We start from the raw sequence: 19087 nt of genomic DNA, 5'->3' as shown, positions 1-19087 counted from the left end.
CTCCTTCTACAACATTAAAACAAGTTTTGAGAGGCTTTTTCTTGACATGTGATGGTTTGTGAGGTTGGTGCTGGTGCTTTTTCTGACTTCTCACTGATGTTACTTTGGGACAGACCTTAGGTGAATAACTTCTGGCTGCGGTTATTCAAAGGCCGGATCCAGCAAGATGCCAATTGTTCTCAACTACCATTAAAGTCAAGAGGAACAGAACGGGCTCAGCACCTCACAAGATCAAATCCATGAGCAGAAATGGAGTGGCGTGACAGGACAAAGTAATAAGGATAATACTATCATTTGAGGGAGGAGAATATTTTATTTTTCTGGGCTGGGATAAGTCAAAATCCTTCTCTTGTCCTGAAATAAGTTAGCAAATAAAACAGCAAACCGGCATTAAAGATGTCACCAAAAACAATAAAAGTGGAGAAGTGCAAGGATTTTTCATCCCAACAGTAGATGAATGATCTGTTATGTGTTGCAAGACTTAGGCACGCTGCCACCCCAGTGTGACGAGTTAAGAATGGAAATCTAGCCCCATAGTTCTATATTTTCTTGCTCTGGTTAGTTTGTGGCACAACCTTAACATTATTCTGTAATAATAACTTTTGTGTGCAGTAAATATTACAAATAATGGACAGGCAATATCTAGGTCAAGCATTTTTTTTTTAAAAAATCAGATTTCAAATATCTATACTTTATCCTGTGAAGACCAAGGTATAACGTATTTCAATAGCAACTTTCAAACTAAACTCACAAATTAGTACCATTATGCTAAGTGCTAGATATCCCACTGTGCAGTTTTGCTTTGTGAATTTTTACCTTCTTCCATGCACACTTTTAGCCACTGATTGCACAGCCTTTCAGTGTTTTCTGCCTTTTCCTTTAAATAAACTGGCTCTGGCTCCTTCCATCTGGTTCCCCTTCCGTCAGCAACCCTGCACCTGTTCACACCTCCTCTCCTGTTGGATTCCACTGAACATTTCCTCCTCTGCCAGGGCTATTCTGGCACTCGCAACCTTTCTGTCATTCAATCCATCTGTCAGAAGTGAACTTTGTTTACTGCAAGCTTCTGCTTTCTTCTTCAAGAAGCAAAGCCCCTCAAGGTCATTGTCAAATGAACTGTCGGTATGGATTTAAATCTACTTCTCCTAACCAGCAGAATAAGAAGCTCTGTACAGTAATGTATTTGTGAAAATTACTTTTGGGTATAGGAAGACAATAATGTGGAGGTAAAATATGAGACTATTTTAACAATTATGTTCAGTCCAATAACTAATATGTCTTTCTTTATACGTCTATTTTTTTAACCCACAAAAATTGGTACAATGCTTTAAATATTTTCTAGTTATACAAAAGACAAAATAGTAAAGGCTTAATAAATAGAAGATTTACAATTAAACCAAAATACCAAATTCTATCTTAAAAGATAATCTGTGCTGTAGAGCATAAAAATGTGAGGCAAAAGTATTTACTAAAACTGAGTTAGGGAGAAGGGAACAACAGGATAAGAAAGTTCAAAATCAAATTATTTTCAATATCCACATCAATTGTTATTATTACTTTAAACGTATAGTACCATTGTTTCCTTGAAAATAATTGTTCTTTTAAGGTCTTATGTAGAGATGTTAAAATACAGCACTTTTAAAAATAATTGTTTGTTAAACTGAACCCTGAAAACAATTTTCTCACTTTCTATCCTTGTGCAATATGCATATCCATCTCTCTATCACAATACTGTCTGTACATAAAATTAGAATAAATTAAAAAAAAATTGGGGTCAGGACAGAGATAATCATCATACTGTCCATAGGATCTATTATGTGTAGCGATTAATGCACTCATCCCTCGTTTCATAAATAGATTCTGATAACCACATACTACTGAATTATTAACTAGTCTCTTAGATTGTTTCATTCTTCTGGAATACAAAATATCCTTCAATTTCACAACATGTAATTCAGGTGTCCTTTAAGAAACAGAAAATTCACTCAACAAAAAGAAAAACTGTGCCAAAAAAAGTTTTTAAAAGCATTTTAGCACATGTAATTATAATGAACCAAATATTTTATTCAGCATACTATAGAAAAAAAAATCGAGTGTTAAACTTTCATGGATAAATTCAGGATCTATGTAAGCAAATACAACCTCATTAGCTGAAATGGAGTTACATCTAGTTACATTAGGTCTGAATTTGACTCAAAGCTTAAAAACAGTGTCTTATAGTATTATGACAAATTAATACTAAACATAGGTTTCAGAGTAGCAGCCGTGTTAGTCTGTGTCCACAAAAAGAAAAGGAGTACTTGTGGCACCTTAGAGACTAACAAATTTATTTGAGCTCAAATAAATTTGTTAGTCTCTAAGGTGCCACAAGTACTCCTTTTCTTTTTACTAAACATAGTTAGCTGAATAGTATCAATTTAATATCATACATTTTCTGTTGGGGACTACTCTGTTCTCTGTGATCTAACTATTCCTCTTCCATCTTATTTCTGGGGGTCCTTATTTTCTTCTCTGGAGTGTTACATGGAGGGGAACAAAAATCTTAGCAATTTGTAGAAAGAGACCTGAGGGGCAAGAGGAGCACACAGCAACATCCCACCTAATTGCATAGCCACTTTTATTTCTTCCCACTCCTATTTTGTGATTCAAGCTCTGCAGAACAATTCACATGGCCAGCCAGGGGAAGAAGTCAGAACTCCTCCTCCTAATTTCTGCAAAAATGCTCTTAGAATTTCAGAATGCCAGAAGCAGAGTGACAACCAATAGCAGCATGCTGGTTTAATTCATCAAGTTCTTGCTCCTAGCTCACCTCAGTTACACTGGCTCTAACTGACTGAGGCGAGGATGTGGTAGACCAATGAGATAGCCAAAGCTGTAGACATTTCCAGGTAATTCTTCCCCACTGTGGAAGCATTTTACGTAAGAGACAACATGTAGGATGATGTTCCTAAATGTCAAACTTTACAAAACTATGTGCCCAGTCCTGCACCCATTCAAGTGAATGAGTTTTGTCACAGACTTCAGTGAGTGGCAAACCCTTTGGGTCCATGATGAAGCCCTTATTACATAATGACTTCAGAATTGGATCCTTACAAAGGAGAGAAAAAGAAATATTGCTACTGACCAGAAAGAAAATAACTGGTTGTATTTTAAAAAGCACAGTGCAGCTTTCAAAATGGTTAAAATTAGCATTAGAAAAATGAAACCTTCATAGAGAAAACACAATTGCAACTTCCTTAAAACAGTCTTTCAGATGTTCTAGAGAAAACAAGTGCTGTGTCTCTAACACAAATCAGAATCAGTTAATTTCAAAATTAGTATAAAATCTAGCAGGCTTGGATACATTCTTCTGAAATATTGTTTTTTAAATTAAAAAAAATCATATTATTCCATTCCCAATAGTTATACAAAAATTGATTGAATTAATTCAAAGTAAATGTATACTGATATTAATCTATAAACTTCCTTAACAGATTAGCTCTCAGTGATAAATATTTCTTTTTAAAAAGACATTTGAAAAAAATACTACTTTTAATTTTCTTGTAATCAGTGGATAATCTCATCTGTATTATTTCTGAATTACACTGCTTGCTCAGAAGTGCTGCAAGTATTGTTACCTGTTACCATTGTAAATGCATTCTATGTGCAGAAACAATTTGGTTACTTTAACAGACTGATTCGCTGTATAAAAGACGAAATCATTAGTAAAATTCTCTTCTGACCAGTGGCAGTTTAAACACTATAAAGTAAATTTTCACTGTAATTAAAATGGGAATCCGAAAACGTATCACTGCCTTTCTTTTGAGAAACTTGTATGGTAGAGCAACAAATCAAAATAAATAACAATCAGCAAGGTTTTTAAAAACGATTTTTTTTTAAATGAAGAGAAAAGGAAAATACGTGATATTATAAAGCTTTTCTGTTCCCTAATTAACTGACATCATGGTGGATTCCTTGCTCACCCCACGCTTATATTGACTTTATTTTTGTTTTCTCTTATAGCTTTGTTAATAACATTTGAATACTCACAATATATACCTTAAAAATATTTGTACATGATTAAATGTAAGGGTATTTAAATAATCATGTATTATCTTGACTGCTTATTAAATAAACTGGTAATGCAATTTCTAAAAGGCACTGCCAGAAGAAGACACAGCTGATTTATTTCAAATCATGCAATATCAGTCTTTATAAAGCAGCATATGGTCTTATGATGGCAGGTAAAATATTTTACCTTCCATAATAACTCAGAGCAGTTAATTTATCTACATACTATATAATGCGATAAACAACTTCAGCTGCACTAGAAAAATCTGTAGGCAAGGGAGAGATCTAGCTCCCCCCCCCTCCGTTTTATTGATTTTTTTCTGCCTATACATTCATATAACTGCTAACAGAGGTTATTCATTCTTCCACCCCCTTCCACAATTACCTTAAAGCAAGACCTTCTTTTCAGTTGTAGAAATATTTGCAGTTTCTACAGCTGCAGGACAAAGAACTGAGAAATTTTCATAGAGTTGCTCGGGGAAAAAAAAAAAAAAAAAAAAAAAGGCTTTGCAAATTTCTGTTACAAGTAAGCAGAGTGAATGACAACTTTCAAATCTACCACAATCATTTACTAATGTGCTGCTATATCAGATAAGTCTAATTTTTTTTGACAGCACCAAATTAGATTTATTGCAGAAACTGCTGCATAAATAGCATATGGCTATGTTATACCACCTATTTCAAATCCCTGTAATGTTTCCTCCACTCCCCACTCAAAATGAATAATTGAGCCAAGCTATAAACCTATTGTAAAAGAGAGATATACAAGTTCAAATACAGATGTAGATTTCTTTGTTAAAAGATGAGCTCAGCATCCACAACCCAACTGTATATCTGAATTATTTTTTATTTTAATATCATGATCAACTAGTTAATAATACTATATAATAAGTCAGTCAGTTCTTTTTCATTATACTTGGGTTATTTTGTCTTCCGTGTTACAATTCTGTTTCTTACTCCTGTGAGTAGTTCTACTGATGCTAGTGGTACTACTTACTTGAGTAAAATTTACTCATGTGATTGAAGGTTACAGGATTAGGACCTCAATTCAGTTCCCATAGGCTATCACTTATGAGGAAGGAAATGGCTCCTCCTGAACAAAATCAAACATCATAAATATCATAAAATATTTAATTCAACTGAAGAACCCAATCCTGAAAGGTGTTGAATGCCAACCACTCATTAACATCAATGGAAGTAGGGGGTCTGCCAGCAGGATCACTCTCTAGATAAATATACAGATATACAAACATTAATGTATTCATTATGTATATTAATGAAATATGGAACACAAACTTATGATTGTGTGTGACATTCCTGATAGTATATTTTTATTTTTGCAAGGATTAGGCCACACAAAATTTCTTGGTAGCAAAGATTCAAAATACAATGTTGTCACAAAATTAGCTCAGCAATGAGTTGATACATTCCTTTTATTGTAGGATGATCAGATAAACTCTTTATTTAACAAAAGTTTGTGTACTTTCTGCAGTAAAAAGACATTGCAAGGTCTTATCTCAGACCAATGGGCACACCACTGTAAACATCATGGAGCTCTGTAGCTACCCTGCAGCTTCCCTCTCTGTGGTCAGTCTTCCCAGCTGCCCTATCTGTTACTGTCTGATTAGTTCTGCTAAGGAGCCCCTCCCCTGCCAGCTTTCAGTGCCATCTGTTCTACACAAGATGGCTGCTGCCCAGCAACCTAACACTGCCCTCCTACCTGGCACCCAGCTACCATCCTTACCCCAAAGTGCTAACACAGGTTCTCACTGCTGGCAGAGTTAGGATTTCATTACTACTACTTTGACAAGTGCAGGGTTGTTTGTAATTTCTCTTTTATCCTGATTTTGATTGTACAACCACCTCCCACTGATTCAGTTTGCTTCAGTTTTGTTGCTCACAGATTTTACTCTCCACATTAATCTCCCTCTGGCATGTTACTGCATCTGTTCCCTTTTTTATTATTAATTTTCAAATTCCCACCATTTTTGACAAAAAGGAGGTAATCTACACTCTGCTTCTGCCCATTTCATTTTCTTTAATTTGGAAGATAAGTATGAAAGCATGCCAAAGAAGTTAATTCTCCGTTAACAGTTTATTTTCTGGCATCCTAATGCCTTTTATTTGAAAAACAGATAGAAATAAATGTTGACTGAATCACAACACCATAGTCACAACTATCCCTAAATTTAATGAAAATTAAACATATGAAACAGAATTTTAAAAGTTTATTAGTTATATGAGTTGTTTCATGTTATTACTACTTCCTACACTATTTTTTAATAGATAAAGCTATTCATACAAAACAAACAGCGTATAAAATGTTTACAATTAAGCTTTGGTTTTTTTGCTATTTTTTCCATAGATTGGTGTTTTTGCTATATTCATTAGTCTAGAAAACAAGTAGTTTAGAAAAATGAGACACTGTCCACTGCTACTAATTAACACTAAATACCATTAATACTAAAAATGAAATCTCATTAGAATTCCTCCTCTGTCATCAATAGGAGACTGCTTCTGATGTGCTAAAATTGCTGAATAAAAGGCAACGCACTAAATAATTCTGCTGATAACTAACAGATATTACTTTGAAAACAACACAGCTGATACTAGCTTTTGTATAGCTTTAATAAAGGATAGTGAGTAGCAGCATTAGACTTCTGCTGTAAATAGAGAAGTCACATTATATTTTATAATATAAAGAATAATATAGCCTAAATATAGATTATAAACAGGCTATAATTCTAGCAAGGAATTCTGGTGACATCCTAAGCAATGACAGCAAAACTCTAGCAATTTAATAATGTCACAAGAACCCGGAGGTAGAATGGTAGGTTTAATTTATGTACTTTATTTATTATACATGGATTGCAATTAATGCCAATGAAGCTGTTGAAAACTCGCTAGAGGCTACTAGAAGCATTGATGTACTGTAGCTATTTGAAGCCACAAAGGCCATAGCACTGCTGAAACCAACTGTATGCCCTAAAAGACATTTTCTTCAAATGTGTTACTTTCTGAAGATATTTTGTCAACAAATATTTTGGTGATATTTCAATCATATTATGTACATTTTCCCTCAGAAAAGTACAGAGAGACGGCAAACAGCCACAGTCATCATGTGGTATAAACTTCTACAAATATGTGATCTTTAAAGAGCAACTCAGACATTCAAATTAGCCTGGGAGGTCACACATTATTGGACTTAAAAGCATGGGTGACATATATTATTCAAGTAATGTTTTCCTCATTTACAAAGTTGACATCCAACACTACCTGCAATGACTGCAAAAAAAGGAGTAAATATGAGTCTCTGCTTTAATTCTCTCTCCCAGCAAAATTTGAGATGACATGAGTCTATTCTGATACTATCATAAGCATTTCTGATTGGCATTATTTGAGAGGAGATACAATGAACCAACAAAGTGAATGAAATATTAGACTTAAAAACAAAAGAGAATTAAGCCCAATATCTTCTTTACTTCACTTCCTTGAATTTATGTAGCTTCTCTTGGATAGGGATATAGGAACCACTTCTTAAGAGACAAAACTGGAACTGAAGCACAAATATTAACTTTTAGTTGTTTTGTGTAATGAGAGAGATTTCATACTCATCTTTCAGTTACACAAGAAGAGTGAAAGAATTATTTCAATAAATTAAATGACATTTTAAAATCAGATCATTTTGATTATCATATTGCATCTCCTATTTAATCCCCACCACTATAGTACCAATATGATTTTGGTAATAATTCTCTCACAGACTAAACAGGCCTGAATGCTTCATGCCTTTTGAAAGCTGCAAATCAAGCATTCAGATGGCATGGTGCATGTAGCAGGGTCCAATCCTGACCTATTAAAAAGTTAATGAGAGTTTTGCCATTAATTTCACTGAGGCAACATTAGGCCCATGTTTTCTTCCTACAGCAGTTCTCACATGAAAACTCAGATTGGAATTCAACAGGTGAGATATTGGAACTTAATTACTATTTCATAACCATACAGGGCTTCAAACAAATTTGTTAAAGTCATATTATGGTGAAGCTACAAATGCAGGGAGAAGGGGACCAATGTTGTATGCAAGATTATGATGGTTATTGTTCAAGGTCATCAATAATGCCATATTTTTTCTGTCATTTCCAAATACAGAAGTTGGAATTATGAACTGGATTCAAGGAACAAAAATATGTACATTAACTAAACATCAAGGATTTCTAAGAAAGCTGTACTCCCAACATAAGTAAACACACATTCCAGTGATCCAGAAGCAAAGTGATATGCAAGAGACAAATAAATACATTAAGAATTACTATTTTAACAGGTATGTTTCTTTAACTGATAAGCAGTTTAATTGGTCTGTATCAAACCAGTGTTTAGAAAGTGGATTTTTGGGGACAGGAGGAGGTGAGTGAGAAGTTTCCCCTGCAAAAAATAGCTTGTGGATAATTTCTTTTTTCCCCCTTCAGGCCTGGATTGCATGTTCTCATTTAATCCAATTGATCTATAATATTTACTTTCTAGTTTTCCAATATTTAAATTAAGCATTTTATATTGATTGTATTCTTCTTTTCATTCAAAATACTTAGACTGATGTTCTTTAGTACTTCACTAATCTTCTGTTTAGTAATGTGCTCTTTTAGCAACAAAGTAGAAGATAGCAGAAGACTACTAGGCCGACTTAATTCTTTGGATTCCTCTAGCTTCTGCCAGAAGAAACAGGGCTATGGACGCATGGTAGCAGAAAGACTACTCACAGTGGGAACAAGCTACCCACACTTCCAGTTCTACTTGGAGGCATAGAGCTGGCTAGCTAGTTTAGTCCAGAAAGTAGGTGGTGTGACAGGGTCAGGCCAGATGGCTACAGGAGAGTGATAGAAGGCAGATATATTAGCCCCAGGTTAAGTAGATCCCTTTCCCTTGGGTAAGGTAACAGGGGCAGTTCTAGAACAATCAGAAACTTGCTGAAACGAATTAAGGTAGACAGGGTAATTAGGACACCTGATTTAAAAAAGGACCTCACTTCAGTCAGTGAGGGGCCCGCAAGGAGCTGAGAGTGAGAGGGTGTGCTGCTGGAGGACTGAGAAGTAGTAGCGTTATCAGACTTTAGGAGGAAGGTCTGGTGGTAAGGACAAAGAAGGGTTGGGAGGAGGCCATGGGGAAGTAGTCCAAGGAGTTGTAGCGTCACACAGCTGTTGCAGGGGACACGATAGACAGCTGCAATCCACCGGGCCCTGGGCTGGAACCCAGAGTGGGGGGGCCCAGGTTCCCCTCATTCCCCCCAACTCCCTATTTGATATAAGAGGAGTTGATCTGGACTGTGAGTCCCACCGGAGGAGAAGGTCTCTGGCCTGTCCCCTGACCCCTTAGGTGGCCCAGCAGAGACTGCAGGGACTGTTCTGCTCTTCTTCCCCATGCTGGCCAGTGATGAGGTTAGCTGAGTGAACGGCAGGTTTGTGCCACTAACAAAAGGTGCCAAACTGAGGACTGCTGTAAACCTCTGAGGCGAACAAATCCGCCAGAAAGCGCAGAAGCCACCAACGCAGAGGAGGAACTTTGTCACAGTGGAGACAGCTAGAAAAGGGCAAGGCCAGGACACCTAAGAGATGCACTAAATCAGTGCATCTTCTCAACATCCTTCCGAAGACTGGGCTCTAGAACTTAAAAGTTGTTCTCTTTGGCAGAACCCGCAGGGAAGGATAGCAGCAATACTGCCAACTCCCCTGGGATGAATGCCTCTGTTGGCACGGCTGCTCCTGCGTGTGAAAGGGAATGCAATTTACCCTTCCCCATGGCCTGAGATGAGCAAAAATCAAAGTATTTAACTACAATAGTGTATCACATTACTAAACAATTACTGGATTCAAAATGGGAACACCAGAAAGAGATTTAGTGCCTTCAATGAAAGATCTGAAAGTGGGACACTCACAGCCATATCTGCCCCTTCACTTATTAAGAGAGACCTGTTCTTGGCAGGATGTGATGCTACAGGGAGAGGGACACGAGTGGCATGGAGAACGGGTACAACTCAGAGGAAGAAAGAGTGGCTCCTTTTTCCTGTCCATACCTGACCAACACTAGTAAGATCACTTAATACACTACTGGATGGCTGTCAGATGCTACTGTGCCAACTTTGTATATTTAAAACCAGACACTCCTGCAGGAGTGCTGGAACCTTCCCTGACCCACCTCTTCCCCCCCGAGACCCCGCTCCTGCGGTACCTCTTTCCCGAAGGCCCCACCCCACCCCTGAAGGCCCTGCCCCCTGTTCGCTCCTCTTCCTCCCTCCTCTCGTCATTCGCTGGTTTTCCCCTCCCTCTCCCCCGCCCGCCCAGGTTGGGACAGACTCCTCTGCAGAGTCAGGGCTGGGAGCTGCAGCTGCCCAACACAGGCAGGAGGCAGCCCGGCCTGAGTGATGACCTGGGACCTCCCTGCCTGCAGTAACCGGACTTTGCGTGTCTGGCCAGCAGATGTGACTGGACTTTCCGTTTGAAAACTGGACACCTGGCCACCCTATGAGGGTGGTAACAGAACCTACACAGAACAGATAATTATATAATTTGGTGACTTAAGGGGAAGATTTGGCCTCTATATCTCACTTTTTATAATGAAGTTAGAACTATATACTAAATCAACATAAGCATACTTTTTATTTTATCAATAAAAGGCCATATTGTATACACTAAGTCAGATTCTAAAATGTCTGTAATTAAACAGCTACCTGAATCATTTTGACATTATGCACCTGCATTTAAGTGTTGAACTATGTTAAATTTATAGTTATTAGTCTGTATTATTAAGAGAGAAAGATTTTCACAAAAAAATGTGTTATTAGGATTTTCTCCAAGATATCACACTGCTTTATAATGTATGATCAGTCTTTTGCTAAAACGGAGCTTGTTAAACCATTTGGTTAACTATCACAACAAATCATTATTAAGGAAGTTCTTCTAAATCCAAACTTTAGATATCTTAACAACTCACCCAAAACTTTTTTCAAGTTCATCAACCTCTAGCATATTTTTTTTTCTCTGAATACAGGCTGTTACGGTGGTGCTTTCTTCCATCTGTTAAACTACCGTGCTCTGAATAACACTGAAATTTAGCGGAGTAAAAGATTGATTAAATGAATTTAGAAAGTTTTCATTGGATCCAATTCTGCTGTCATTGAAACCAATGACAAAATTCTCACTAAATTCAGTGGGTGCAGGATTAGAGTAGGAGTGTGAATACTCCACTGTCAATTAGCCAAAATCTGAGGCTGTTATTCAGGTAAATTTATATCGACTCCAATGAGAGCTTTTTGTCTAACTAAGGACTGAGTAAGGGCCTCAGATCTGACACTGGATGTTTACCAACAGATAAAAGTGATACAAAAGATTAAAAGAAGCAGCTGTGTATTTGGCAAAAAGAGAAATTTTAACAGTTACCAAAACTCAAGGTGGAATTAATAATCAGAAAATTGCCACTCTGGAATTTTCTCTACAGGTCTGATAGTAAGAATTAAGGGTAGATTGGTAATTTATGTTCAATGATGGAATAAACCTGTAAAGAGCCCAGAGTGACAGAAACATGTTTGTGTCACACAATCTTATTATTTTCACTGAGACAAATGACAGAAATGCTATTCTCATGGATCTGTCCTGAATCTCTCCCTACATTCCTAGAGTGTTAAATTATGTAGACTGTTTAATCTCGGATGAAGTATTGCTTCATAACGGACATCAGTAAGTATTTACATTGTTATGTCACAATACCCTAAATTCATAAATTTGAAGCATTAGAGTTTCTAAACCAATAGATGCTATACAGTTCGGTGCTTACAGACTTTTTACTTAATAAATGTATTTTGGCTTTTTGAAAGATCATCATTTAGGTAAATGGGTGCTTTATTTACCACATCTTTGCTTCTTCTAAAATGCCCGAAAGCAATGCATGCAGTGAATGATTATGAATATCTGCAACAACAGTGGGGAAGCCTGTGGCAAAAATTAGCAAAATGAAATTGGTGCTATGGCATGTAATAGGATAAAGGGTACCTGGTGAGGTGCAGTTGGTGCTCAGATTTACCCAGCAGTTCTGTCAGTTTTAGGCACTCATCTTTGGCTCTTGCTGCATCCTGCTGTGCTTGTTCCAAACGCAGTTTGTTTTCATTCAGCTCTAATCCCAATTTCTCTATTTCCTTTAAAAATACAGGCGAAAATACATTTAAAAAATATATGTAGGTAAATTATAAGACAATCTACCTTACGTGATCAAAAGTTATAAGAAAAATAAAGCATGATTTAATTTAATGAAGAAAGGAATAGAGTTCTTTGGTTTGTAAAAATAAAGTTTAATAAAGAAACAAGGAAATGAAAGGAAGTAATTTGAAGTATCAAAGCTCATTTCATTTATTATCTTATTTCACCATTTTGCTATATTTTTTCTTAATATTTTTAATAAGCCTACGCGAACAGATATGTCAACATGAATATTGATAATATTCTTGTACAAAAATGTTCCCCATGACTTTTGTAAAATTTTAGTTCCCATGTGTTCTCTCTCTGTTCAATCAACTCATTAAAAAAAAACAACAACTACATTTGATTTGTATTCACTTCATGTTGCACTTTAAAAGGCATTAAGATGTTTCTTACCATTTGTATTCATTTAAAAGTGCTCTTATTTGTGGGGCCTGATAATGTAAGATGCTGACCACTATCAAATCTTGTTGCCTTCTTCACATAACTAAGCAATACAAACCTACTTAAAGTACTTGAACAGTCCAGTTAAAGTTAGCTAGACTACTGATGTGCTAAATTTAAGCATGTGCATGTTTTGCAGGATTGGGGTCTTTGTTTCTAGTGTATATATTGTAAGCCTTCTGCATATTTCTAGGCACATAAAATTTTCAAAGAGAAATAAGTGTCCTACATTAACTATCTCAAAAATACTAAAAGAACTATTCCTTCTTCCAAAACAGAAAACACCTTTCGTAGCAAAACTTTGTTCAGTATTTAAACACTTATACAGGTACCTTTATGCCACACTATTGAACTTTCCACTAACATTATTCTCCAGTTTACTTAAATATTCATTCAAATATCTTAAATAAAAAGGAACGTATTCCAGTGTTAATATGTATTCCTGAAACACCTTCATAGTATGTTGTCTCTGTTTCTTCATGAAAATATCAGCCCAAAGCATTTATAGTAAGTCATGATGCCTCAAACAAATTCAGTATCCACATCCAACAAAAGGTATCAGTGTGTAAACCATTCCCCACTCAAAACAGTCCTTTTGCATTTCTAATGAAATATTACTTTCTTGTTAGGAGTTATATTCTAGTTTGTTGAAATTATATTTTTTAAGGAAAATCAGATTAAAATCTGTCTAAATGTTTCCATGCAATATTTTTATTTATTTTATTTTTTATATATATATATATATATATAAAAATATATAAAATAAATAAAAATATTGCATGGAATATATATAATTTTCAGGAAATAAGTGTGCGCGCGTGCACACACACACACGTGCATGCACAGACACACACTTATTTCTTGAAACTACACAAAATAAACAAAATTAAAGGCAAGTTTTACAGTTTAACACAAAGATGTGGAAACTGGGAAATCATAATAAATTAATTCAGTGTATTGTAAGTATTCAATGTAGGTACTTTCAATGAAAGTAATGTATTGTACTAGTCATAACTAAACACTAAAAAGGTGGTAAGCATGTGTTTTAAAAGAATCTGAATTTTTCTCATTTCCAAAGGGTATCACATTTAAGTTTGATAGAATGAAAATCTTAACAGATTCACTATGTTCTAGTCTAGTTAATAGAGCAGTTCATTAATGTTTGTTTTCCCTAATCCTTTTTATTTTCTTACCTGAGTTCTTTCCCATCTACAGAGGTAAGCAACACTCCTGCAACTTTTTTTTATTTTTTTTTAAATAAAAGTAAGGTATTCATGAATGGCCACATTTTAAAAAATAAATAAATTAGTTGACAAATGTCAACTACATATTTAAAAACCTCTATTTTCCAACTATAAACATAAACACACCCTATCATCACACTCTTAGGGAAAAGCCTAAGTGAACAGATGGGCTTTAAACTGTCTCCTGAAGGTAAATAGGCTCAGGTTCTGTCGGACCAAAGTGTGAAACAAATTCCAAAGTAAAGGGACCGCTGTTGAAAATGGCTTGCCTCCATCTGCCAGATGTTCAAATCAAGGAATTGAAGGCAAGAATGCATCAGCTGATCTCAATTGTCATGAGGATGCACAGAGAAAAGAAGGTTCTCAAAGTAGCTGGGACCCAAACAATGTACCTCTGGTGGGGCTTTAAAGATCAATACGTGCCCATGACTTCCAACCAGAAGCAGTCAGGGAGCCAGTATAGTCTGAAATACTGGCATAATATTCTCCACATAATATTCATCATTAAGCAGGCATTCTACAGCATTCTGTGTCACCTGTAGTTTCCAAGTGGGCTTTCAAGAGCCCCATGTAGACAGCATTGTAGTAACCCACAAAAAAGTGGATAAGTCTGGAAAAGTTCACGTCAGAAACAGTTACAATCAATCACCACAGCAAAAAGAAATAATAAAAAGGCACCCCGCCCACCAAAAGCACCCATACAATTAGGGATCCAAAAGTATCTCCAAACTTATTTGGATTAAGTCTCAATGAGCTTGTTCTCATCCAAGTACAATGAAGGCTTGATTAACAAAAAAAAAACCAAAACCCAACTCTCACTTATTGCTATGTATCAACACCTTAAAAGGAGTACCATCCAAACCGCAAATACCATTAAGTAGTTTGGTCCAATAATTCAGCCAGTAGTTTCTGGTACTATTCCTGAAACATAGTATATTACATATCTTCAGGCCACTTTACACAATAGTGAAAGATATGATTGTTTCAGACAGCCTTATAAACCGGCTGTGCATCAGTCCAATCAATCCTGAGGTCACTTGGTCCAATGTATAAGGGTGATCTGAAGGGTACCTTTATCTATGGTTGTGATGTGTTTGCGTCCTAGGCAACTCCTGTAAATGGTCTCCCCTCCTCTTTCCAAGTTACAAACCCAGTCCACATGTGTTGTTTGTGTATACCAGCTGGGGCATACATTCTAGTGCATGCCAGTGTGTCATGCACAAAGTGTCCATACAGACCCTGCTGATGCACATCCCTAGGGCAATGGTGTAGTCCAGTTTCAAACAGCAGTATGTCAAAGCACATTATGTAACTTTTAGTGCAGGGTAGCAGGGTCCACACAGTGAGTTAATATGTGGCAAACTACTGCATAGCTGAATCGGACCCTGGCTTGTCATAAAGTCAAGCTCTGGGATAAGGAAAACATGAGGAGAAAGGTATGGGAGGAGAGTCAGTGAGAACTGAAAGCAGATGTAGGTGGTGACAACATTTTGTAAAAAAACTTCGAAGGTCAAGGAACTTGAATCTGATGTGCTTAAAAAGGGACACTAAACTAAAGAAGGAAGCAAGGTGTGAAGTACTGCGGTCAGAGCATGGGGAAGTGATGATGACAGTATTTTAGCAGAGGTCAAAGTGTACTAGCGTAGTACATAAAATACATCCCTTTACAAAATTAAAGCTTATATTTGATCATCAGGAAGTGCACTTATAATCATAAATGTGACTGTAAAGAGACACATCATGAGACTGTGTGTTTATTCTTTTAGAGTTCAATCCTGGTTCCCAAGCCTATTATGAGTAACTTAAGCACAAGAGAATTCTATGGAAGCCGGGGGAGGAAATTTGCCCCCTCCAATCCATGCAACTGCAAGCAGTGGTTGCTATTTGAACTCATTCACGTAGTAGTGCAGAATCAGAAGCAGGCCATTAATCATTCACATCTGGAATTATTTGATGATAATCAGGTCTATGAAACCTTAATTTGACCTGATTGTATATTTATACCGTGGTACCATTTTTAATTACATGATCATGTATTATTTTTTCAGGATATTGGCTTCTTTCAGTCCACAGGACAGACAGAGAACAAGGCAATGAGTTGCAAGAACACAAAAGGACATCCTCATGTATTGTGGCTTGATCACAGACTTCCTATGTGAAGCTGGGCAACAGAGTCATATTGCATATTCACCACATTAACATTGCACAGGCAACTTCTGAGTGTTTGACTTTGTAACTTTATCATTCTTTAAATAGTTTTGTATGGAACTTAAAAAATATATTTATTACGTAATCTTGTCTTCCATCTCAATTGTTCAAACTCCCATGGACACAAACAGAAACTTTGTCTGTATAAAGACTGCAGAATAAAACCCACCAGAAGAACTGCCATTTCAGTTCACCACAAATAAATTAAATTAAAAAATAATATAGTATTCAAAAACAGAAGGATCAAGTTTTACAACATAAAATCAACTTATGGGGAAAATATAGGAAATGACAAATTGTTTGTCTCTGTAAATTACTACTTTTGGATGTCCTAATCAACAAGTACTTATGTTTTAAACCTCCCTTTTTGTAGGAAACAAGTATCTTTTGCAGTCTCTCAATACTAAAAAGCAAACAAGCATTTTACTTCTCATTCATTAGATTATAGGGCAAGAACCCTTATACAATCTTACAGGCATTTTCAAATTAACACACTGTAGATGGGCTCAAAGTAAACTAAATGCAACTTCATACAAAAACAAAGAATGATTTCTCATAAATATTGAGATTCTTTTTAAAAAACAAACAGCCTCTTCTCAAATTAAATCGAACCGACTATCTTCATTTAACCATGCTAAAGTGTTTTGCGAAAATTCTCCATTTAACTAACTAGACACCTCTTTACCTCTAAAAAATTTGATAATTTTGTTCAAAACAGGTCAAATTACAAAATTAAAATAATTATTTAATTCTAGTCTATATGAATGCAGACTTTATTGTATGCAGAAAACTGCAACTTTAAATTTATAAGCTAGGATATGTTTTTCATAGAACTCAGAATAACTGCAGAGCTGACAGAAAAGGCAAAGAAATCTTTCACAAATGAATATGATTAACCACTGATAAAAGATAAAATCCTACACTGAACTAAATTTAGCAAAATACTTTGGAAGCCTTCTAACAAATCAATAGGCTAGAAGCCAAATGTATTTTAAAAAGCCAGTAACATTAATTCTTAAACCAATTTCCCTTGATTGAGGTGCAATAATAAAACAATATTAACTGAAAAACAGTTCTGTGTATACAAAGTACTGCTATATGTGTTCAGCAAAAAAAAAAATTTACAAGTGTGTATGTATCAGTATCATCATGAATCTACAGCATTTTTTCCATTTGATATTTCTGTCTTGTGGTCTCTTTAATAATTATGAAAATAGAGGAACAAATTACGAAGTGAAGATCCTTTTTAAAAAATTATAACTCAGTGATAACTGCCTTTCTGCGGAGAACACGTGATTACAGGAGGCAGTACACTACTTAAAAAAATCAGGACCACCTCAACATCAATGGTGGACTTACTGTGAAACAAACCGTGCAATGGCACGGGGGCCCCCCGACAACAGGGGACCCCAAAATGTAGGACAAATCTGACAAATGACTGAATTTAATAAGTGTTGCAAGTCGCAAAGTGGTCCACGCTTTCTGCATTCTGCAAACATATTCTATGAACTGTGCTCTAAACATTTTTTTTAAAGTAATCTAGCAAAGAATTTTGCTTCGCCAGTTTTTCCACTGTCTTGACAACACCATAACAGCAACTACGGGAAATTGTCATTTTCCAGTCAAAGTCCATCAAAGTCATTTGCCAGTCAAAGTCCTTGACCAATTATCCAGTTGAACAAAAGCACCCTCCTGCACTTTGCAACAATGCCTGTGATTTGTCACTAGTATGTAATGGTTCAAAATCCCATTTTTACAGAGTCTGATAAAAACGTGGGATTAACTGCAATAAACCTAACTGGGTGGTCCACGGCCTACTCAGGCCCAACTGTGGCTACGCCCCTGCTCTTTCAGACCTTTTGAATCTTCCTAAAATCAACGTTAGTTTTTTAGCAATGAAGCAATACTGACTCTGGCAGTCAAAAATGCAAAAAAATGAAGCTGAGGCAAGAAGACAAAGCTAAGCAAAAGACAATTTGTCATCTTACTTTAAAAAGCTTGAAGTATTGAATAATGGACATTCATAAAAAAGTATGGATAAGGAAACATCTGAATTATTTGATCACTTGCCGAGTTGTGGGGATACCACAACAACTGCAAAAGTTGAACAAGCGGATTCTGAAGTGACAATAGAACTACAAAATATAGGTAATTTTGTCAAAGTAAGGGAAGAAACCTACCCTTAAGACACAGCATCATGGCCAAAATCTGTCTACTTGGATATGATAGACTGTTTCGTAGTAAATAAACTGAAAAACTTAGATAATATGGAAAATTTGAGAAAAGACTAGGAGGTTGCAGGACAAAAGCAATTTAGAGGTCTTTATGAGTCCCATTTTCTGAGGATGAAGAAAAATGGGACGACAGAAATTCAGAAACCACTAAGGCAGTCTACTGTTATGTTTGCAAATTATTCCCTGACCATAGTAAAGGAAAACAAACCGTCGACGGGCACTCTAATTGGAGAAACGCTGCAAGACATACCACTGATCATAAGACTTCCAATGCTCATACTAATGCAATGTATAAGTTCGTTCAAAGGTGTAAACTATCTAGAAGAATTGATTCTGTGTTATCAGCTCAGTTTGAAAAGAAGTGTTCTTACTGGAGGAAAGTGCTGAGACGTGTTGTTGCCATGGTCAAACTGCTGTCTTCTTTGGGACTACCTCTAAGGGGACATGATGAGTCATCATTGTCAAATCAAAAAGGTAATTTTTTTACCTGCCTTGAATAGCTTAGTGAATTTGACAATTTTCTCAAATAACATTTGAAAAATCATCAGTATTGCAGCTCAGGGAAGACCAACTTTATAACACACCAAACCTACGATGAATTTCTCACTATAATGGCAAAGCAGCTTAGAAACCAATTCACTGATGAAGTAAAGGATGCCAAGTACTA

The 19087-nt window shown here is 36.1% G+C and overlaps 1 protein-coding gene across 11 annotated transcripts in view; it reads right to left on the bottom strand.

The window, feature by feature from the left end:
- Positions 1–19087, bottom strand: part of SDCCAG8 (SHH signaling and ciliogenesis regulator SDCCAG8) — a 155707-nt gene that overhangs the window by 76232 nt on the left and 60388 nt on the right. For all 11 annotated transcript variants that reach the window (XR_012158166.1, XM_073338251.1, XM_073338253.1 and 8 more), the window contains one exon: positions 12087–12229. Coding sequence is in view for 10 of the 11 variants with exons in the window: in XM_073338251.1 (XP_073194352.1) it covers positions 12087–12229 (143 nt within the window). In the remaining variant the exon portion in view is untranslated. The remainder of the gene's footprint in view (positions 1–12086; positions 12230–19087) is intronic.

The sequence above is a fragment of the Lepidochelys kempii genome, chromosome 3 (genome assembly GCF_965140265.1).
Source record: "Lepidochelys kempii isolate rLepKem1 chromosome 3, rLepKem1.hap2, whole genome shotgun sequence".
NCBI lineage: Eukaryota > Metazoa > Chordata > Testudines > Cheloniidae > Lepidochelys > Lepidochelys kempii.
This window is presented reverse-complemented; position numbering and strand designations above follow the sequence as displayed.